This window comes from Anabrus simplex, chromosome 1 (genome assembly GCF_040414725.1).
Source record: "Anabrus simplex isolate iqAnaSimp1 chromosome 1, ASM4041472v1, whole genome shotgun sequence".
Classification (NCBI taxonomy): Eukaryota; Metazoa; Arthropoda; class Insecta; order Orthoptera; family Tettigoniidae; genus Anabrus; species Anabrus simplex.
In genome coordinates this window covers 1,635,218,526-1,635,243,335 of record NC_090265.1, presented here as the reverse complement: position 1 = coordinate 1,635,243,335, position 24,810 = coordinate 1,635,218,526, and the positions used below count along the sequence as shown (strand labels likewise).

Here is a 24,810-nt window from a genome sequence, read left to right as displayed (position 1 = left end):
GGTTCTCTTCTGCTACAGCGGCCACGATCAGATGTGTATATGAGTCCAAAATCTCACTTTAGCCCTGAGTGCCCGTGTTCTAAATTCCTCTTAAATTCCTCTTCTGCCTTGAATCATCCTCAGCAAGCTTACGACATCTTTTTTCATAGGTTCTTAATGTCCAATATCCAAAACTAATAGAAATAAATATTCGAGAATTTTATAACATTTTCTTAACGCTAAATATGGGTTTTGCCCTACTGTGAATTACGTTAAATCAAATATAAAATTGCATTGCTCTTATAGAATAATTTTCAGGACCGGAAATTTCTACTGTTAAATGCAGGTTTACACTAAATCATGGTCACGCAAAATCGAGGTTATACTGTATCTAAGTGATGAAACTTTTGCTAGTGCATTACAAATATATTACTGACAATCTGTACACCTCAGCTTTTGGTGAAATGTTTCAGTTTTGTATCCAAATGATTGAAAGTTTTATTATAATTTTGAATTTTGCAATTACACATTTTGAGCAGACTATATTTTTCTACTCAAAACATTTATGCAATTTCATGTCAACATGACAATCCTCAGTGTAATAGCTTTACGTTTATAAAACTTTGCAGATTTTTTTCATAACTCGTGGATATTTTGTATTTTGCTTAGACAAGTAAAAGCTGCTAAATATGGCTGCCATCACAAGATTTAACATTGCCAGTTCTGGGGTTAAGGTATATGACACCCGAAACTGATAAAATTCTAGAATATTTAAAAAATACATTTCAAGCTACTCCTTTCAATGAGTCAAATATCAGTAATCCTCATCCAAACAAAAGTACTTCAGTATAATTTGTGATACCTGAAGCCATTTCTTTTCAGTTTCGACTCTGTCGAAACTAATTTATGAATAAATAAATTAAGAAACTACCTGAAAAAGAAAACATTTGATAACAAAATTATACCTGAAAAAGAAAAGACCACCAGATTTATACAGAATCTGCACCTGCCTTAATTGTTTCTTTTTCAGATATAATTCTGTTGAGTGTTTCCTTTTTCCTTTGTCCTTTTGTGTTTCCATGTTTGTCCTAGTCTCCATTTGTGTTACCTCCTCTTCCCACACTGACCTGCCATTGTGTTCTTCCTATTATGTGTGTTCCTTTTTTATCTCTCACTTTGTATTCTTATAATAATGTTATTGATTTTTACGTCCCACTAACTACTTTTGACAGTTTTTGGAGACGCAAAGGTGACAGAATTTTGTCCCACAGGAATTCTTTTACATGCCAGTAAATGGCCGGCATCCTCCTACGCCTAGTCAGACGGCTGTTTTTTTTATTTCAGAAATATTGCTACTATGATGTATTTGAGCACTTTCAAATATCACTGGACTGAGCCAGGATCGAACCTGCCAGGTTGGGGTCAGAAGGCCAGTGCCTGAACCATCTGATCCACTCAACCCATCTTTATTTTCCTATTTTTTCAGGTAGTTTCTAAATATATTTCTTCAGTACAATGTATATCGTGCAAATGCTCACCAATTCAAACTCCCAAGCAAAAGGATGGTCATTAAGTTCCACACCATTGCCATTATTACATTCTCGTTCAGACTCTTCGAGCTCTGAGCTGTAGCTGCATTCTTCACTGTTGGTAGTCACTCCAATCCATTCCCCCGCCGACGTGGTACCCTCCGTGAGCAGTGGACAGCTACTCCCAACGCCAGGTGATGAGATAGTTTCTGCGTCTTCACTCTCACAGCTGCTGTTATAGCTGCTCTCAGCAAGAGGAGTATGTTGCCGGGGCAGCAAGCGTTCCCTCTAATAATAAGAAAAGATGCACTTGTTTCATAAAACTTAAGACTCTCACAATATTATTTAAAAAAACATATTTTATAAGTATTAATCACTGTATAATTAATACCATTATACACAGCTATGTCTTTCATTCAGTCTGCAAGCCTCTGTGATTAAACTGTCTCCACAACCTATACTTGGAACAGTAACACGTACACCTCTCACCTTCTCTCTCTCTCTCTCTCTCTCTCTCTCTCTCTCTCTCTCTCTCTCTCTTCTTCCTGGTGTTTATTCTGACAAATGGGGTCCAATGTCTTGCTACATCTCTGTGAATTGGCTTAGTCTAGGACATCTTGAGGGTTGAAGCCAGCATCCCTCGTGTTTTCCAGGATGTAATCCATCCATCACTTCAGATGTCTCCTTCATGGCCGGCATCCTCCTACGCCTAGTCAGACGGCTGTTTTTTTATTTCAGAAATATTGCTACTATGGACGGCACAACCATTTCACCAGAGTCAATCCTCCCTCCTCTACTCTACTCTATAATTTGGGCCACACCAAGGTTTCTTCACATAACTTCATTTCTAGTATGGACCAAGCGAGTCAGTCCTAGTGTCCATAACGTGGAGGATCTGTCCTCACTTCCTACTCAAAGTACAACATTCTACTCCACAGAAAGCTACAGGCCATATCACTGTCTTATAAAATTTTGCCTCCAGGAATTCAGACTGACCGTTATTGATCTCTAGGGATTTTCACTGAGCTCACCATGCCTTTGCTTGGCAATATCCTTCCATGCTGGTCACTGTCCCGACTGGATTTCTTGCAAGGTCTGCCCAATGCCCTCATCCACAACCTTCTTCGTCATCAGAGCAGCACAATCCCAGGCTTCTGCTGTCATAGCTCTCATGGCTCAGACATCCACATGCCTGTCTGCCCCTGAAATTCCATTTTTTTCCTAGTGATATAACGGCGCACTAATACATTGAGGTTTCTAGCAATGCAAGGATGGGAAAGAAGCAGCCATGGTCTTAAGGTATAGGCCGAGGATCTGCCTGGTGTGAAAATGAGAAACAATGGAAAACCACCTTCAGGGCTGCCAACGTGGCACTCAAACCCACAATCTCCTGAATGCACACTAACAGCTATGTGATCCTAACTAGGAGGCCAACTCGCTCAGTTCTCAACTTTCTGATAGTGGTTACAGTTCTCAGTGCACTGTCTCCTGTACAGGGCATCAGCATTACATCATATAGTCATATTCCTGTAGGCATTGTGCCCACTAAGCTACCTGTCCTTCCAGATTTTTAAAGTTCAGAAGCCACATCAAGACGTAATTGTCTGTGCGCAAATAGAACTACTGACCTTACAGGGATTAACGGAAGTGCTCCAGTCCTTTATGATGGCCAATAGTTCACAACAGGCCATTTAGTAGTTCTTATTTGCTCTGGATAACATCCTGCTGTAGTACACCATCATCTTTTCCTATCCGTTCTAGTGTGTATCTACTTCTCTTACTTGTACTGTCCACCTTTAAGTTCATTCAACTCAGCTTACAGTTCTGTTTTAAGTTCATCCTGACTCGTTTTAAGTTCTGTTTAGAGTTCTATCTTAAGTTCATCTAGATTAGATTGAATTTATGACTTCATCATACAAAGCTTATCTAAGAGGTCCTGGAAGCCAGAATCCATCTTATCAATTACTCTTAATATGTTCTAATACTGAAACAATTTTGCTTTTGACAACAGTTGTGGCAGATTATCGGTGTCATTAAAACTAAACTAGAATATTTTACTATCCACTAAATTTACTGAACTATTTACAGTTAATCACAAGTTCACTTGTGTTTGAGTTTCCCCTCAACACATGTATTACGATCGTAACACATACTCAATCAGGTGATCACACTGCAAACCAGCGAGTTGAACTCCTAGCTCCCAACACGGCTTCTCACAGAACAGTGTTGTTCCAGAACAGTTGACAATAGCAAGTCTTGATGAACTCTGCATAGCCATCCAACCGACTCACTCCCAATAGAAGACTAATTACGAAGCCGCCAGTGTCTTCAAACAGTGTGGGAATCTATCTGATAAGCCCACTAACACACTGGGGAAAAACGCTGGTAATTCCACCATTGAACAGACCTGAAGGGCTTGAATGCTTTTAACATTTGCAACTGAAATTAAATTATGGTTTCCTTCTGGGAACTTAATTTTTGAAGAGATTCTAGCATTTCTAATTCCAGATTATCCCAAGTGCCTGATCGATTGTTAAGCAGCTTCCAGCCTGCTCGAGGAGCTTCTTTATCATGAGCCTCAACAGTTCACTGGTGCAACGGTTTTGTTCGTTACTGGCCCCGTCCATGCTGTTGACCACAACGCTGCAATTATCTCTCACTTGCATTAGTGTCAGCCACCCTGCTCTGGCCTCCATTGCCACAATATTAATCCTTTTACAATGAACAGGTTGGCTGCAGGCTTGCTTAGTGTAAAAGTGGAAAACCACAAAAAACCATCTTCAGGGCTGCTGACAGCGAGGTTCAAACCCACCATCTCCTGAATGCAAGCTCACATCAATATGACCACAAATGTGCAGCAAACTCACTTAGCAGAGGTAATACTACACTGATATGTAAAGCCATTATACAATAGAAAAACAATAACAGAAATTTTCTTCCTTTAACAGAAATTTTTTTTTAAAAATACCATAGAGAACATTGAGATAAAAATGTTCATTTACCTGCACTGAGCCGCTCCTCACTTCAGTGTCTGATGCATCTGTATCCACATCAGCTCCATTTACATCTGGTGATGTGTTTCTGCAAGTCAACACTTCTTGTACCCAAGCATTCCTAAAAGGTTTTCCAGGAAGATTTATTTCCTTAGGCTTATCTATATTACCACACTTAGGTTCAGCTGAAATGATAGTCACATCATCATCAACTGGTGACTTATCGGCAGGCTCCACAGGAGTTTCAACATTAACTACATCATCAACATTGAGAGCAGAGCGTTTCCTCTCATGACTAGCACCATCTTTAGCTTGCTCACCATCAGCAGCTTCATCTCCATTCTCACTTGAACCATTACCGTTTAGGCTCTCAAATCCATCATCATCCAAGGGTGCTGTCTCTTGCTGATTCTCAGCATCACCCTCAGCCTCATCCTCCACTCCCACCTGAAGCCTGCAAAAAAAAAAAAGTTATTGGTTTATAATTATGGTCAAAAAACCTAAAGCTGTTAGAAGAGGTAATAGAAGAGAGACTAAGGAAGACAGTTGAACCTTTATTGGAGAAGAACAAGATGGCTTAAGATAATTGAAGAGCTATGGATCTCATTTCTACAGTGAGAATGTCGACAGAAATATTCTGGGAACACAAACGTACGTCATCGTGGTAGTTTTGGACACACAAAAAGCATATGACAGTGTTCCTCATATCAAGATCTGGGAATGCTTTGAAGGTCATTAGGCCTCCAAATAATATTATTATTGGTCTTATGTCTAGTAATTTTACAGTTTTCAGAGATGCCAAAGTGCCAGAATTTTGTACTGCAGGAGTTCTTTTACATGTCATTAAATCTAGTGACATATGGCTGGCAAATTTGAACATCTTCAAATACAACCAGACAGAGCCAGGATCGAACCTGCCAACTTGGAGTCAGAAGGCCAGTGCTCTATGGTCTGAACTACTCAGCCCAGCATGTCCCAAATTTCTTGACTTACAGCATCCAAAAAGATACAGAAGATGATGATAATCCTTGTTGTTTAAAGGGGATTAACATCTATTGTTGCAGCCCCCAAATTAGGCAGGTGAGGAAAACTGCACTGTCGTCAGATATGGGAACGGCGAAGCAACAGATGGTCGAGAGTCACTTACCTCCGGGCATGGATTGGCAACGCTGATCGTGCAGTGCTGTCTAACTGAAGCCCATCCGCTCCAGGCCACCTAACCCGAGTCATTCCTTGTCATGCAGCTGTTGAGCTCGCACCGTAAGAGCAGTTAAAGGTGGATAGGGAATGTGAATTGATTTGGGCTGAAGTCAAAAGAGAAGTGGCAGAGAGGAACAAGACATTCAAAATAAAGGACCTAGAAAAACTCATGTCAGAAGCCAACGACCGTGTGACTGCTGCAGATTGGGAAAAGTGCTTCAATCGCGCGGAAAATCTTCAAACAGACAATTGAGCCAAGGAAATTGTAAGGGATGAAAGAATGGAGCCATTCATCATCAGTGTAAATGACGACTCGACAGATAGTGAGATGAGTGATGACAGTTACTAAGAAATCTTAGACTGCCTTGAAGCTAGAAACCGATTCTTAATTCATTGTAAATTAATATAAACCTCTTCTTTAAAGTAGTTCTTTTTCTATATTACTCAGTACAATATACAGTATTCAAATATTTGAAGTTATAATGTAATAAAACTGATACAGATTAATATGTAATCTGAATGTATTTACAGCGTCCTGCAGCCTGTGCAGGTGCACGCGCCCCAAACTGCCTCAGCTAGCGACAGTTACACGATCGCTTTCCCGGCCATTTTCCACGAAAATTACAAGACTCACGGAAATATGTTTCAGATAAAAATATAAGTCAGGCAATTTTTTACATTCTTCCCACAGACAAAATTTTATTGGCTGAAGAAATAAAAACTTGGTCGCTTACTGAAATTTTCAATACATGATTCTACGGATTTAAATTTACTCGTTCAAGATTTTATTTTTAATAATTATTTAAAGTGGTTTATATGGAAAATAGTTATACCACTGAAATCAGCAATATTTTCCGAAGCTTGTAGTATAATTTGTTTTGAAGCATTGAAGTAACATCAGGATCTTGAGAGAGAACAACTTGCCTCGCGCTCCGAAATGATGTGTACAGTTAGACATTCCTTCGCCAGTTGCTACATAACCTTGGCAACAGTGTAATTTATCTGACCTGCCTAATTTGGTGGCCACGACAATAGGTCAATGGCGCCTAATGGTACAAGGTGGAACAAAATGAAATTAAAATTTAAAAATTTTAATATATACCCCTGACTAGAATTTAAAACAAATGAAGATGAAGAATGATTATGAATTTAAAATGATCAGTGGATCTAATCTGCAATACCTTATTTGCTTATAAAATAAGAGAATATGGATTACGATAGAATAAGGCATTGTCTTGAAGTGCAGACATATATATATATATATGCATATTCAAATTAGAAGTTAAAATAACACATTAAAATACACTAAAACAAGCTAAAACTGAATCAGTTAATAAAATAAAAGCAAATAGAAAATACACTTTATACATGATAAAAAAAGGCCACTATCCCTCATAAAACAGATGACGAGGTCTGCTGACTGCTCGCCATCTCATAACATGAGGGAAATGGTACTCAGAACACTTAAACTAGAGCGTAGATCGCCCAGGTCTATGCACTCTGTAAGGATCTGTACCATGTAAGATGATCACCACAAGTACACACCAAGGGGCCTTCTCCCTTCAGTAAGTAGGAATGCATTGCTATACCGTGGCCAATCCAAAGATGGCATAATACAACTTTTCCCCTCCAAGAAGCCCAAAGGGAAGTCTTCCATACCTTCGTAGTTCCTTTCATCACTCTCAGCTTATTTGGGAGAGGGGTGGCCTGTCACTCCATCTCCCATCAATGGAACATAACCAAATGTCTCAGCTGAGAATGAGTATCACTGGCTAGAAACTTATAAGGCAACAGGGGCAATGTGACAGCCTCTTTGCCAGTCGTATCAACTAACTCGTCCCCCTCTACACCCATGGGATTTGGGAGCCACACGAACGTGATTCTGGTGCTAGCATCCCAAACTCCGGCCAGCAGGTCCTGGATCCACTGCACCAGAGAGTGCCAAGGGAAACAGACATCATGGTCAATACAGAACTGTGCGCGATACTGTAAAGATCATTTGGCACGCTGCAACATCTCCAGCATAATGGATTGGCATACTTTGATGATGAGCTGTCTAAGGTGAACACGACTTGCTGCCTTCTGTGCATACACTGGTTATTTTACACGGCCTCATGGGAAAAAAATACAGGGGCATAAGATTGGGGAATCTGGTGGGCCAAAGGACAAGTCCTCCCCTTCCAACCCATTTATCAGGATACGTCACATAGAGATGGTTCTGGTTGACTACCAACACATGCAGTAGAACCCCGTCATGTTGAAACAACATCCTGCAGCGGTCAAGCAGCGGCGCATGTCCCAACAATAGAAGTTCATCATGGAGAAACCGCAGATAGCATACGCCTATCAGATGGTCTTCAAAAAAATAAAAGATGGGGACAAATGCGGTGATCACCCACAATGCCACACAATACGTTCACGCCCCACTTTAACTAAAAAGTGCCTGCCGTACTCAATGGGGATTATCCACACTCCAATAGTACATATTGTGGCGATTAACAGCTCCATTGCTGTGGCACCGTAATTCATTGGTAAATAAGATGGTCGCTAAAAAGGCAGATCAGTGTCCACATGATGTAGGGTCCAGCAACAGAACATCACCTGGACTTTGAAATCATGACCATAGAGATCCTAGTGTAAGTGCAGATGGTACAGATGAAACTGAGGGGTAAGCAATATCCACATAACAGATGCCCAGCTGTTGTTCATCTCTTGTGCAATGGCCCATGTGCTAATGTGAGGGTTATGCTGGATAGCAATCCAACACAAACTCTTCATAGTGAGCAGACGTGACAAGATGATCTCGAAAAGACTGTATCATTCATAGGGATGCAGTTGCACACAGATGTTTTTTCCACACTCCGAAATGTCATGTCTGTCAGTTGTTGTCTATACGGATAACGTTCTAGATACAAGTGAAGTGCCAGGTCGAATTCTGTCTAGTTTCTAAATAGACAGGTAAGATATCCACATACCTGTTGCTGGAATACATCACGAGGGAGCTAATAAGCTTTGTACTGTGTTGTGACCCATCTGGAAGGAGGAGAGTTCGCGGAACTGCATATCTACCTGCCGTCATATGTTGTTTTCATTCCAATGGGGCGTTCTTTGCCTTATCTGTGTCCTACAAAATTTGGAACACATATCATATACCTAACTGGAATTTTGATTGCCTGTGTCCTAACCACATACAATCACCTCCTCATCCTCATCCAACCAAGCTCCATACCCTATGAAACGATAACAACAGCCCTTTTCAGGGCCACCCAAACAACTCAGTCTGTGGAAATTATTAAGTATGGAACTTTGATACATCCCAGGCAATTGGCATTTTTTTTAAAATATTTAATATTACTTGTGTTAGATTTGAACCTCCATATCCTCAAGCCCTGTCCACTATCATACCTCCGACTGCGACCCTACCAAGTGCACTACTGTGAGGCTTGGCATGCAGTGGGTTGTTTCCAGGCTATACAATACCTGTAAGGTGTGTGCACCACATGTTGTAACATAAATGTTCTTCTTATCTGTTTTGCAGGTTCATTCGGAGTACCCATAATTAATTAATAGTGGAGCTCTCAAATCCTGCTGTCTTCGAGCCCGTAACTACACATCTCATTATATTACTCCAGATTAGGAAGAGGGACAGATGTTTTCCAGAATTGTAGTTAATACAGCAGGTTGCATAAAACTAGATCACAAGGCACGGATGGACCACATAGTATAAGCACTGATTTGCACTTGATTGTTCCTTTCCACTAAATAAAATAAATTGCTACTGATCTGCATTTAGGACTGTCGCCCAGGTGGCAGATTCCCTATCAATTGTTTACCTAAACTTTTCTTAAATTATTTCAAAGAACTTGGAAATTCATATTCATCGAACATTTTCCTTGATAAATTATTCCAGTCTCTAATTTCTCTTCCTATAACAGAGTATTTGACCCAATCTGTCCTCTTGAATTCCAAGTTTATCTTCATATCTTCATATTCCTACCTTTAGCTGCTCCACTCATGCTTATCCTTCTACTACTGTCATTCCACACCATCTCTCCACCACCAGCTTGGAATATACCATTTAGTCAAGCAGCTTGTCTCCTTACTCACAAGTCTTCCTAGCCCAAAGTTTGCATATTTTTGTAACGCTACTCTTTTGTTGGAAATTCCACAGAACAAATCATGATACTTTAATTATATTTTATCTCAGCCACTTAAAATCGTATAAATGGAGATTTTTTTAAAAAATCAGAAAATTTTAGGTAAGGTTATTTGTTTTTATACTTTATTATGACAAGGAATTGTCAAGATGTTGATACTTTGATTAACCCTCAAGCACTCACGTTAATTTTCATCACTCAAGCACTCGCGTGGCACGTGTGCTCCATTACGTATTTTAATGTCTCCTTCAAAGTTAATTAAATGAAATGCCTAAATTCTATGTTATATCATTGATCTATCAAATATCGTTGATCTATCAATGCTTTAATTATTTTACATTGTATTAACTTTATTTTACCTTGCTATACTACATAAAAATACAGGTAGCATGTAGGGACCCTCTTCAGAGGCAGGCCTACCCAGGGAGTGGCGCCCCTGCCTATGCGAGTCCCAGAGCACACTGATCCGGTGTGTAACATCTGGTATGGGTTCCAGCTCAGGGTTACGAGTGAAGACCTCAACGGCATCTATGGCGGAGAAGGTGGACTTCGGTACGGTGAAGATGGCAAACCCGAAGCGTCTGTACTCCAGAGAGGCAGCTACGACAGGAGTCTGTCTCCATGTTTGGGGCGGCCTAATTTTGAACCTGGCAGTAGGTATCAAATGCCTTTGGGTGTGGCGAGCCCATTGTAATAGCCTATACGAACTAAGCAGATATGGTTCCAATTTCCTAGATGGAGGCCTAAGTCCACTTCATGTACTAGCACTAATGGTTCCCTGCCAAGAGACACTTGAAATGTCTGAACTTTTGCTTGAATACGGGGGCAATCCCAATGTTTGGGCAAAGATGGAATACAGTAAAGATGACAAAGCCTTTGATTTCTCAGATTATGGCAAATGCAAGTGTAATGGGAAAAACGTATTGCATGATCTATGCATGCGGCCAGATGCTAATTTCGACAATGTTACAAATGCTGGTAGAGAAGGGGAACGCAGATTGTGAGGCACTCTAACTGGGGAACTCTCCGCTCACACTTGCAATAATCAGGGGGGAATGTCGAGCTCGTCAAAGCACTACTAGAAAGAAGAAAGGCAAACCCCAACCAACAGCTGACGTCAAAAGTTGCAGTGCCACTAGGTGTACTGATGACTCTGTCAAGCACGAACAAGCTACTGCCGAACGACGTCATGGAAATTGTTTAACATTGGAACATCGTGTCAGAAGAAGGAGGGTGGAACAATAGAACAAGGTGGAGAGGAATCATATTTGCTGGAAATGGGAAAATGATGAGGAGGAGGAGGAGGAGGAGGAGGAGGAGGAGGAGGAGGAGGAGGAGGAGGAGGAGGAGGAGGAGGAGGAGGAGGATGACTACATAAAAATATAATATTAAGTTATGGAAATTCACTAAGCTTCTATATAAACCTCCTGAACTAACATTAACAAGACCGGGCAAGGTGGCCATGCGGATAGGGCCGTGCAGCTGTGAGCTTGCATCTGGGAGACAGCGAGTTCAAACCTCACTGTCGGCAGCCCTGAAGATGGTTTCCCGTGGTTTCCCATTTTCACACCAGGCAAATGCTGGGACTGCACCTTAATTAATGCCATGGCCGCTTTCTTCCCACTCCTAGCCCTTTCCTGTCCCATCGTCACCATAACACCTATCTGTGTCGGTGTGACGTAAAGCCAATTGTAAAAAACATTAAATAGTGTATTTATTAAGGCAATGAGTACATTCAAATCTAACATCAGTGCAGTCTATTTTTGTGTGTCAACTATCATCATCATCATCATCATCAATGACCCACTCCAGTTGCCCAGATGTGGTTAATAAGCCTCCTCCACTCCTTTCTGTCCTTCCACTTTTCCTGCTCCATTACTTCCGCCACATCCAATCCAGCTTCTCTAATGTCCTTCCAAATCTGATCCATCCACCTTGTTCTCGGTCTTCCAACTGGTCTCTTTCCCTTAACTATTCTTTCCAACTATGATCATCATCATAATCATCATTTCTTCGCTCCAGCAAGCAGGGTGTGGTTGAGTACGAGCCTCATCCAGTTTGTTCTATCTATCCACAGATCTGCTCATCCAACTATCCAACTTTCCAACTATCAGAAGTATAATTAAATATTAAAGCGCATAAATTTAAACCTGGCTTCAGCGTAATTCAGTTCTGTCCCATTTACTCTGCATCACTGGCAGCTGCACTCTTTCAGAGTTATTTGTTTATTTATATACTGTAAATTTTTGCTCATTTTCAGTTCAGAATTGTCATTTCTACTTTCACAGTCGTCCGCTACGTCAAAATCTGAATCATAATTCTGTAACCAGTACAGATACTTCACAGATTTCTTCCAGCCCAAAATAAATGGAACCATTATAGGAGACTTTCCATAAAAGGCAAAAAACAGTGCACAAAATACTAAAGGAAGACAATTCCAATGAAAAATAAAAATAATCTGTAAATAAAAATATACTTACATGATGACACATGTGGTGCAACGAGTGCACCAGTTGTGACACTGTGAACTTAACACATTCACGCCCATCATCTGAGCGGCTATTTAAAGGGCTGGCCCAGCTATTCCAGCTGTTAGTGGCAGAGCAAACAACAATGAATTCTTTTCACAGTAAGTTCTAAACTAAACAAGATACGGAAACAAAATTTTCCACATACCTTAATGAAGTCCTCTAGTATCTCTGTAGGGTGTGGTAGGTAATGTCACACTTTCATGGGTGAATGGGAACACCACACTTTGCACAAAAATAGCGTGTTTCACTAATAATTTTATTTTTGAAGCACACTTTGCACCTTCTTCAGGGGAACTTGACTATATTTGATGGTGGAAACTTCAAGAGAATATGCTCTTTTCTCTTCCCATCTAACCTTAATGATGGATCCTTGGCCGGTGCCCTTTTTGGCGGCAAAATCGCGGGACGTTGACTTGGAGCTGATGAAGTAGATGGAGCTAAGATTTCAGAGAGAGGTGACTGTACTTGTATGTCGGGTTCACTCCCCCCCCCCCGGTTTGAGAATTGCCTGGTGTTCGTTTAGATCTTTTGGTACACCCCTATTTGACCGTGTTGTTCCACTTTCGGCAGTGTTCTGTTCCCGTATAATTGTTTTGCGAGACCAACACTATTTGTTATAATTGTCCATATAGACTGTATACCCCTGGCCAAGATAATTTTCAAGCAGCTGAAAAACTGTGCTTTATAAATTCGCATCACTTGCATCATTTATATTGTCCCTACATGCCATGGTTACACTTCAGAACGCGATTATACACATGCTTGTGCAATCACAAACCAACTACGCAGCTAGTTGTGCAAACACTAGGCTACCTTCAAAAACAAAAAAAAAGAAAGTGCATTGGGAGGGAAAATTGCCGTGGCCATGTGGTTTCTGGTGAGTAGAAGCATTCATAAGGGTATTACTTTCACCTCTCTCACACATATTTGTGACCAAAATAGATCCCAGCTGTGTAGGAACAGCTCGAGTCCAAGGTTGCGCTCGGATACGGTCCACAGCATGGTCACGCGTTATAGGCAATAACTCGGATACGGGCATGAACGTGTTAAAAACACTGTTTATTTCGCTTCTGTTGGAGAAATATTTATTTGACTTCTCACACAGATAGCTAGAACTGTACCGAAGGAATAGGTAACAACACGGATCTGCAGATTGCTGGTAGAACAATGTTCATCAGTTTTCTTTAAACATGGCACACTCAGTGCACCATCGCAAATACTTGAGGGTTAATGTTTTCACAACACTACTAATACAACTGGCACCAATATATCCTGCTCTTCTTTGTGTTAAATGATGTCAACATACTATTCAGTATGACAGATGCCAATATTCTTTGAACTATGATGTCCTATTATATAGAACTGTAAAGCTGAGTTGAAGTACAGTGTGCAAAGAATTTTGATTCAGAAGGTAGGTGGACCAGAAATTGTGATATACTGTATATCACTCAGTGATAAAGTGGTAATCTTATCTCATTAAACAATCTAATTAACATAAGGGCTGATTCCAGAGAATAGTCCACCCAAGTAAGAAAAACTGAAGTTTAAAATAAAACTCAACAATTTGTTTTTATGATAGATAAAACATAACATTTTATTAATTTTGATATACTATGTGATCAAAAGTATCTGGACACCTGGGTGAACATGACGCACAAGTTCGTGGCGCCCTCCATCGGTAATGCTGGAATTCAATATGGTGTTGGCCCACCCTTAGCATTGATGACAGCCTTCACTCTCGCAGGCTTACGTTCAATCAGGTGCTGGAAGGTTACTTGGGGAATGGCAGCCCATTCATCAGGGAGCGCTGCACTGAGGAGAGGTAGCGATGTCGGTAGGTGAGGCCTGGCATGAAGTTGGCGATCCAAAACATCCCAAAGGTGTTCTATAGGATTCAGGTTGGGACTCTGTGCAGGCCAGTCCATTACAGGGATGTTATTGTCGTGTAACCACTCGACCACAGGCCGTGCATTATGAACAGGTGCTCAATCATGTTGAAAGATGCAATCGCCATCCCCCAAGTGCTCTTCAACAGTGGGAAGCAAGAAGGTGCTTAAAACATCAATGTAGGCCTGTGCTGTGATAGTGCCATGTAAAACAACAAGGGGTGCAAGCCCCCTCCATGAAAAACACGACCACACCATAACACCACCGCCTCCAAATTTTACTGTTGGCACTACCCACGGTGGCAGATGACGTTCACTGAGCATTCACCATACCCACACCCTGCCATCGGATCGCCACACTGTGTACTGTGATTCGTCACTCCACACAACGTTTTTCCACTGTTCAACCATCCTATGTTTACGCTCCTCACACCAAGCGAGGCGTCGTTTGGCATTGACCTGCGTGATGTGTGGCTTATGGGCAGCCGCTCGACCATGAAATCCAAGTTTTCTCACCTCCCACCGAACTGTCATGGTACTTGGAAGTGGATTCTGATGCAATTTGGAATTACTGTGTTATGGTCTGGATAGATGCATGCCTATTACACTTGACGACCCTCTTCAACTGTCGGAGGTCTGTCAGTCATCAGACGAGGTCGGCGTGTACACTTTCGTTCTGTACGTGTCCCTTCACATTTCCACTTCACTATCACATCAGAAACAGTGGACCTAGGGATGTTTAGAAGAGTGGAAATCTCACGTACAGACTTCTGACACAAGTGACACCCAATCACCTGACCACGTTCGAAGTCCACGAGTTCCGCGGAGCACCTCATTCTGCTCTCTCACAATGTTGAATGACTACTGATGTCACTGCCATGGAGTACCTGGCAGTAGGTGGCAGCACAATGCACCTAAGATGAAAAACGAGTTTTTGGGGGTGTCCGGATACTTTTGATCACATAGTGTATGTATTAATTTATGGATGTCTTTCAGTTTTTAATTGTGTGCTTAATTGAACCTTTATGTAGAGGCTAAATTCATTTGACCAAGCTCGATAGTTGCAGGCGCATAAGTACGGCCAGTATCCAGTATTTGGGAGATAGTGGGTTCAAACCCCACTGTCGTCAGCCCTGAAGATGGTATTCCGTGGTTTCCCATTTTCACACCAAGCAAATTCTAGGGCTGTACCTTAATTAACGCTACGGATGCTTCCTTCCCAATCCTAGCAATTTCCTGTCCCATCATTGCTATAAGATATATCTGTGTCGGTGCGACGTAAAACAACTTGAAAAAAGAAATTGATATTTCTCAATAGTTTTAGGGATTTCTGTTTATTATGACAAAAAGTTATGAAAATAATTATAATAAATGTTAATTGTAATGCTCTTTTTGTTTGCAGTAAAGTACTTATTTAAGTTATTAACAGTTTATATAAGGTGTAATAAAGCGACAAATTTATTGCTTCGTCGCCATAAGACCTATCTGTGTCGGTGCGACGTAAAGCCCATAGCAAAAAAAAAAAATATATTTATTGCTGCACGCTATGTAAACATGTGACGAAAAAGGTATTCAACGTCAAGAATTTCATTATTTGGTCTGTATTGAATCGAGATCCACAAAGCAATAAATTGAAGTATGAAAGTCCACCTGTTCAATACAAAATATGTAGGAGTTTTAAATCACAACATTAATATTTATTACATGGGACCGGTTTCGGCATAATGAATGCCATCATCAGCCAAATAGGGAACTTACGACATATATAGTGGACATAATCATAATAGACCCTATAATTAAAATGTACTAAGCAACTTAGAGTGGATATCCATGTTATAAACAAACACTGTTTTTTACAAGTATAAAACTTGATGGTCATATTACAACTAATTTTACAAGTTTGAAACTTGAAAGTCATATATTAAAAGAAATTAATAATTTAAAAGCTCAATATTGATCGTCTTTGACACTATGATAATTTGTAGGTCAACTGTGGCATGTTGTAGCTATGATTCACTTGCAATATTATGGCATATAAGTAACAGGGAGTTCCTATGGAATGTTGTTCGTCATTAGAGATCAACTTGCGTCAATTATATGTAGCACATGAATGTTATAGCCTTAATTCAGTTGTAATATTATGCATAGAAGTAACAGAGTTCTTTTTGAATGTTGTTCCTCAAGAAAGATCAACTTGTGTCAATATTGTCAATATTGTACGGCACCGAGTTCGAACTTCATTAATGTGGTGTAGTAACGTGGCTGGGAGAGTGGATCTTGTAGCAACAGTTTGATGTTACAGGTTTAAACTAAATGGTTCTCGATCCAAGATGGACCTTGGGTGACAGGCTGTTAGTTGAACGGCCATGGCCGTAATTAAGGTACAGCATTTGCCTGGTGTAAAATGGGAAGCCACGGAGAACCATCTTCAGGGTTGCCGACAGTGGGATTCGAACCCACTATCTCCCGGATGCAAGCTCATAGGTATGCCTCTGTTCAATGTTGAGACTCGGAATCATTTGTCGACATCTACACTAATGAATATGCAGATATGGAGTATGTTTAAGACTTCTGTGACTGTAGTGTTCCTGCTGCTGTCGAGGAATACCGTCGGTGCTTTCCGACACATCGAATTCCTGATCATAGAGTATTTACCAGAGTTTACAGCACACTGTGTGATATTCCAAGTTCCCATTTTTCTTCTGAAAGTGTAGTTCAACAACGTCTGCAGTAACAGCAACACATTGTTGAAATGGTGCAACGCAGTCCTACTACCAGCACACTGCAACTTTCTGCACGTATCCATGTCCCACAAACATGTATATGATAAACATTACATGCGGAAACCTAGTACCCATTTCAAAACGTTAAAGAGGTTGGGTGGGTCTAACAGATACATGAGCGCCACTAGCCCAAAAACAATTGTACATAGGACATATGTCCATATGAAGTTTTTTTCTTCAAATGATCGTTCCTGTCATAGCTCTACATATTGACCATTCCTCCTGGAACACCCCATATATATGGAGAAAGTGGAAATGGACAAAGATAAACTGTATGTCTTCACATACTTTGTGGACAGAGCAGCAATATGTTTGAAATGACTAATGATGTACTAAAAATTAGTTTAAACTTGGTACAGGCCGCAAGTACACCAATCTAGGGCTGACTCTCAACAGATCGCAGCATGGCAACTGCTCTACCGAGTACTACACCCCGCCCGGTACCTAAGTCGTCTACAGATGATTCCGAGTCTCTACAATGAACAGAGGTATACCAATGAGCTTGTATCCGGGAGATAGTGGGTTTGAATCCCACTGTCGGCAGCCCTGAAGATGGTTCTCTGTAGCTTCCCATTTTTACACCAGGCAAATGCTGTAACTTAATTACGGCCACAGCCGCTTCCTTCCAACTCCTAGGCCGTATATATACCTATGATCGACCACTAGGAGGTGGATGGAAGGGATAAATCCTGACACAACCGCCCAAGCTGCTCCATTCAGCAGAGCCACAGTCCAATATAAGCCATGCAATTAGTACCTGACTCTCTGTCGTGAAGCTTCAGGTTCAACAGATACCGGTAGATCCTGGTCTCCAGATGGAGATACACAGCTCTTGGCAGTCATGTCCCACACTACACCTCGCCTTCTAACATCTTCTGATGATGACCTGTATAAAGAAATCAAAATTTATTGTTAATGAATTTTTATTGATATGTTTATACATATGATTTAATTTAATTGGATTCCATTATTACTCTGACAAATAGGCTATTCTAGCCAGATGTAATACACATGTTTTGTATACATGAAACTTTAAAAAGATGGCAACAGAATTTTGATAGTTATGAACATGTAATCATTATTATAACATGAAACAATAAAGTAAAAAAGTAAAGTATTTCTAAATACCGGAAATGTAAACAAGGTTTCCATACTGGAATACAGTATAGGACATGTAAACCAAACTGCCGTAGCCATTCATAAAGAACCAATGTTTTAAAAGCATTTAAAAGAATACTAATGAAGTATGTAGTAGCCCCAAGAGTGAAAATATGGTTGAATGTTGTTAAAAACATTGCTATCATAGGAAATGCTCTATGAAATTGAAAGCAGCACAGATTCTCATTTTTCACTAAGAACACTACTGCATCGTAATTCTGTACTGTATCTAGACCAGGAGGTAAAACTTTACATCTGGTCGCCTGTTCGCCGTTGCTCCCTTAGCACCACCCAGGGGTCACGTGTAGGGTACTTTCAGGTTAAACCTGTAGATCTTATAACAATAGATGCTGTATCTCTAGCCATACGCTAAATAAAATAACACCACTGCACGATTACAATCTACCCAATGGTGCTAGAATGACTTGGCCACTGGTGAAGACCGCTATGCTGTATCCATTCAGTGTGGAAACTCCCGCCAACCACCCATCCATTATCTAAAGGCTAAGCCTTGTTGCTGCAACCGCTTACCACGGTCTTCAGCAGTCCTTTTCAACATGACATAGGAAGCAAAACCCAACTGAGTGATATGCTCCTAAGGCACGAGAGACGCGGTCTTCCTCTCGACTTCTTCCTTAGGACCTTGTCTTCAAAGAAATTTTGGAGAAAGGTATCATGTAGTAGGGTGTGTCCAAGAAATTTACCTTTCCTGTGTTCTATTGAATAAATTAAGGTCCGTTTCTCATTAAAGTCTTTCAAGATTTGGATATTAGTCTTCTTTTCTGTGCAACATCAATGGAATGACAAGAGAAGCAAGAGGAGGAATTGCTATGACAAAACAACTGTTTCAAAGCAGGAAAAATCTATTGTTAAATAAGCACATAGGAATTGAAACCAGAAGAAATTTGTTAAAACCTTTGTTTGGAGTGTGTTAACTTACTGTTGTGAGACCTGGACTTTGGGAAAACAAGCACAATCAAGACTAGAAGCTGCAGAAATGTGGTTCTGGAGAAGACTGACAGGAACGACAGAAACTCCCTATTACTATCAAACAGCATTCCTCTCCAACACTGCCTCTAGGTCCTCAACCTCATGCTTGATCTCGGATGGCAAACAAGACCCCCACATGCCTGATCTTGAACACATCAAGTGGTGGAAGCTACCCGAGCACAGGAGCGAGTTGGTAGATGTTCTTTGCACACTGACCATTGACCCAAGCCAACAGGTAAAGGCACTCTGGAAAAGTATTGTAGACTTTGGTCATGCTGTAGCACCTGATACTGTCAAAAAGAGAAAGTCTGGCAGGGGATTTATTGAAAAGCAAGTCCGGTGCAGGTAGCAATCAAGGAGAAGAAGCTACAAGTCCTGGCAAACCTCACACTTTAAGGCCAATCACCAGCAGTACAGAAACCTGAAGTCTTCAGGAAAACAAGCTGCCATAATACTAAAGCCCAGCACTAAGCACAGCTGTATGAACTGCTGGGAACACCAAATTAACAAAAACTTTCACCTTGCCAATTCTCGTCATTGGTCAACCAAAGTTTACAGCACTTCCCCACGAGAATATAAACAAGAAGTCCTTAATGAACATGCTGTGAGAAAACAACTTCCTGGAATGCTTCCAATCATGGCAGAGCCAGTATGATTTACACCTGGGCTCAAAAGGGAACTAATCTGAAGGTAAAAAGTAAACTCGTGACCTTATCCAGAGGTGGAGCAGCTCTTTTCAGGCACACCCCCATTGGAGGTGAGCTGCATGTACCATTTCAACCACATACCAACCCTCCTGCCATTCTTAAATTTCTGGCAGTACTGGGAATCGAACCCGTGCCCCCGAGGACAGCAGCTAATAACACTAACCATTACGCTATGGAGGCGGACAATCTGAAGGTGATGCAGAAAAATAATATCCAAGGTACAACTACTTAAGAGATCAGTTTGGGAATTTACTGACTTGACTTCGTACACTAAAATTCACAATTAGTTTATGAATATTTTCGAATATCAAACTTGAGAAAAAGAATTGCTGAAACTAAACGAATCACCAGATCTGTGTCTGCTATTATGGCCCAGTACAATTTATTGAACACTATACAGTCTATATCAGCACACTTTATAAAATATTTGAACTATAACCAGAATATAGGGCAAGAAATGGAGTGGGGATAATGACCAATGGAATAATCAAGATACAGTTACAGACAAAGAATGGAGGAAAGGATTTCATCTCAAAATATGCACCCCAGACTGGATGCAAAGAAGAACATATGGACAAATTCCTGGAGACACTGGAGAGAGAAATAAAAGATGTGGAAGTGATTCATCATCATCATCATCATCATCATCGTCATCATCATCCCCCATTATCCAGCTGTAGCCAGGTACGGGCAAATATGGTTCCAGTCCACTTTCTTCGGTCTTTTCACCACTCCTCCTCCAACACTGTGTCCCAGTCCAGATTTCTTTCTCTAATACTGCATTGGATAGTGTTCTTCCATCTCAATCGTGGTCATCTGTGGCCTCTCCTTCCATGCATCTGCATTTCCATCACCTTTTCTGGCATTCATTCATCACTCATTCACTTCGTGTGTCTAAACCATCTTAATCGGCTCTTCTCAATTCTATCATTAATTTTTTACACTCCAATTTCTCCCCGGTTTTTCTCATTCCTTATTTTGTCTCTTCTACTCTTCTGTATCATATTCCTCAAGAAATTCATTTCAGCTGCCTGTATTCAACTCTCATCTGTCTTTGTTACTGTCCAAGTTTCTGCTCCGTAAGTTATGGGTACTAATACATCTTGTACATAGTTACTTTGCTTCTATTGGCACATCTCTGTCCCATAACATGTTACATACACTATGACAGAAACAGATTCCAGCTTGAATCCTCTTACTAATCTCAGCATCCAGTCAAGCATTCTCCATTAATTCACTCCCCAGGTATTTGAACGTCTCCACTATTTCACGAGACTTGTCTGCAAGTCTAATCTGACATTTCCCTTCTTTCTCCCCTCTAGTCATAACAAGAGTTTTATTTTCTACACTTATTTTCAATCCACATTCTTCGATCTTCCCATTCACCACATCCGACTGTTCTTGAACATTCATGTCCTCTTCTCCCCAAATCACAATATCATCTGCAAATGTGCATTTCTCTTCCTCCATATGCTGCTTTTGCTGTTCTCATGTCATCCATTACTATTGTAAACAGGATTGGCAACAGAACACTTCCCTGTTTCAGCCCACTAGTGATTTTGAACCAACTTGTCCTGCCAACTTGTGTTTGCACACAACTACAACATTCCTTGTACATTGGCATGATCATTTTTATTAATCCTGGTCCAATTCCTTTTTGCACCAGACTGTCCCAAATTTTAGTCCTGGAGACACTGTCATATACCTTTTCAATGTCAATGAATGTCATCACCATATCATTCCCATACTCCCATTGCTTTTTTATTAGTTATCTCATAATGAAAATGGGCTCTATTGTTGACCTTCCACTTCTGAAACCAAACTGATTTTCCTGTATCTGATTTTCAACCTTCAACCTTATTCTACTTTCCAGAATCCTCACCGTTATCTTAGTAACATGGGATATCAGAGTAATTCCCCTGTAGTTTTTCAATACTTTCTTATCACCTTTCTTGAAAATTAGGATGATTATTCCTTTTTGCCAATCCTCAACGACCTTCTTATTCTCCCAGACAATCCTGAACTCGATATGTCCACTGCAGGCCTACTGCTCCAGCTGCCTTTACCATCTCCACTGAAATTTCATCTATTTCAGCAGTTTTTTCATTCTTCATCTTTCTTACTGCCCTTTCAATTTTATTGACTGTAATTTCTTTATCCATTTATTTGTGAACTAACTGCCTTTCCTGATGGTCTGTTGAATGACTCATTAGTTCTCATGTTCAGCAACTTCTGAAAACACACTCTCCATCTATTTCTTATTTCTTCTAGCTTTGTTAATATTATGCCACCTTCATCCATCACAAATCGGGTGTTTACTTGATCTGTCTTTTTGTTTCTTAAGATACCATACAATAACTTCTTGCTGCCCTGCATATCATCTCTCAATTTCTGTGTTAATAAGGCCCAGCTTTTCCTCTTTCCTTCCTTCACTACTTTCTTGGCCGAATTCTTTGCCTCCACATATTTCCTTCCACTTTCTTCAGTCTAAGACATTTTCCATGCCATTTTCTTTTCCTTTACTTTAGATTAAAGAAAGTGACTCTCATGGGAGACTTTAATGCAAAGGTGAGATGCAACAGAAAAAAAAAAAAAAATAGAGAAGTAATTGAACATTTTGGATATGGAAAGAGGAATGGAGAGGGAGGGAAGTTCGTGGATTTTTGTGTGAGAAGTGGGTTACATGAGGACAATGTGTGGTTCAGAAAGAAGACCAGTAGAATGATTTTAAGATATGGATGGGGAAACAGAAGGATGAAGACAGTATTTGATTACTTCTTGGTGGAAAGAAAAAAATTGTAAACAGCTGTTAGATGTAAAAGTCTTGCCAGAAGTAGCCTCTGATGAAGTTCAAACAGTTATGGTAGCAAAAATGAAAGTATGAAAAATAGTGAAAATGAAAGAATAACAGAAATAAAAGTATGAAAATTAAAAGATACAAAACAAAAGGAAGATTCCAATATAAATGGAAACAACACGTACCCATAGCTGAGGTGAGAGTGTGAGTGTGGAAGTGTAATGGGACATATTCAAGAAGACATTTGTGAGGTATACAGAGTGCTTGTGGCAGAATAGCTGAAAGAGTGAAAAGAGAGACCCCAAAGAGGAATGAGAGGGTAAAGGAGGCAGTGATAAATAAGCAAAACAAATATGCAATAGGGATAAAAATAAGAAAGTAGAAGAAAGCATCAGGAAATTAACAGAAGGTTCAAAAAGTAATAAGCGAAGAAGAAAAGCAGTGAAGGATTTACACGAGAGTTGAAAGAGGATGTGTATAGCAGTAAAAGGATGATATATGGACTTGTAGGGGGAAAAAAAGAAAAGAGTAAGTCTACATGAGGAAGGTGAAAGGGAAAAAATGAGAAATAATAACAACCAGAGGAGATAAGGAAAAGATGGAATGATTACTTTGATGAATTCTCAAAGTTAGAATGTGAAGAGAAAAAATCTGAGAGTGAAATTACATTGGAAGAAATGCAAACTGCTTACAAATGAATGAAAGTGAGAAAAGCAGCAGGGACTGGATGAATTGTGTGAGAAATGATAAAAGGAGGAGGACCTGTTGGTCTACAACGGCTTCATATACTATTTAGATCAATTTAGAAAGAAAAATCTGTACTAAATGACTCGAGTAAAGGAGTAATCAAATCTGCATTTAAGAAGGGGGATGAGAAGATATGTGATAATTATCAAGGAATCACACTTATATCTCAGGTAGCAAGAATATTTGAAAAAGTACTAAAAGAGAGAATAAGAAAAATGGAAGGAAAATTACAAGAGGAGCAATATGGCTTTCGAAATAGAAGGCCAACACAAGACCCAATCTTCAGTATAAGGCAGTTAATAGAAAAACATTGGGAATACAGAAGAGATATGGTATTGACATTCCTTGATTTAGAAAAGGCTTATGATAGTGCACCCAGAGCTAAGGTATAGAAAGGATTTGGAAAACAAATTATAGAATATGTGCAAGCAATGTACAAAAAGTGTTGCAGCAGTGACCAAATACATGTGGGGAAAAACCACAGTGGGGTTTTGGAATGAAACTGGATTATGACAAGGAAGTGTGCTGTCACCACCGTTATTCATAATGGTTAAGGATGAAACTTTGAAGGAGACAGACGTAAAATATAAGGACAACGAGCTGAAGGTAACTCTGTTTGCAGATGAACAACCAGAAGAACAACCAGAAAGGAAGTACAAGGGCAACTCGACATGTTAAGCGAGATCATTGAAAACTATGGAATGAAAATCAGTGTGGCATCCTTCCATCTTCCATCCTCTTAACATGTCCAAATCATGTAAGTCAAAGCCTTAATCATAAACATCCTAACCCGGTGGGAGCTGGATGAGAGAAATGGATGGTGGTGATCACTGTGAAGAGTCAAGAATACTCCACCAACAGTTTATAATTTTCCAAAGGCCGATCTCTATAGGTTATATACAGTAGAAGTCCGTTATAGTGAGAATTCATAATGGCGAAAAATTTACTCACTATAGCGGATTGTCGTTATATCCGATCTTTGGTAAACGTTGGGGGAAAACACACACACACATTAATATAGGTATAGAACGGCAATCCGTTAGTTCAAAACTTGTGTTTTTGCAGATTTTCATACTATGGCTTAGTCATAATTTGTTTTTCTAATTCCAAGACAACGTAAACGCTTATGTTCAATTTCATTCTGAAAAGTTCAAGCAGTATCACTCCAGTGGCTTCTGTGGCATACATTTCAAGTAGTATCACTCCAGTGGCTTCTGTGGCAAATGTTTCAGTTTTCTTATTCATACAGAGTCACCTAACCTCATATGCATCATGAAAACATATTTCAAGCACCAGTACAGTAATGATAACCTTTTTGCTACAAATTATTCAGGAATAGCCTTTCTGAATTTA

The 24,810-nt window shown here is 40.1% G+C and overlaps 1 protein-coding gene across 2 annotated transcripts in view; it reads right to left on the bottom strand.

Moving 5' to 3' along the window:
* The window catches only part of phtf (putative homeodomain transcription factor), a 203,857-nt gene that overhangs the window by 106,700 nt on the left and 72,347 nt on the right, over positions 1-24,810 (bottom strand). For both annotated transcript variants that reach the window (XM_067138331.2, XM_067138332.2), the window contains exons 6-8: positions 17,816-17,944; positions 4,511-4,955; positions 1,518-1,796 (exon numbers count right to left, since the gene is read on the bottom strand). In XM_067138331.2, coding sequence (XP_066994432.1) covers positions 1,518-1,796; positions 4,511-4,955; positions 17,816-17,944 — 853 coding nt within the window. The remainder of the gene's footprint in view (positions 1-1,517; positions 1,797-4,510; positions 4,956-17,815; positions 17,945-24,810) is intronic.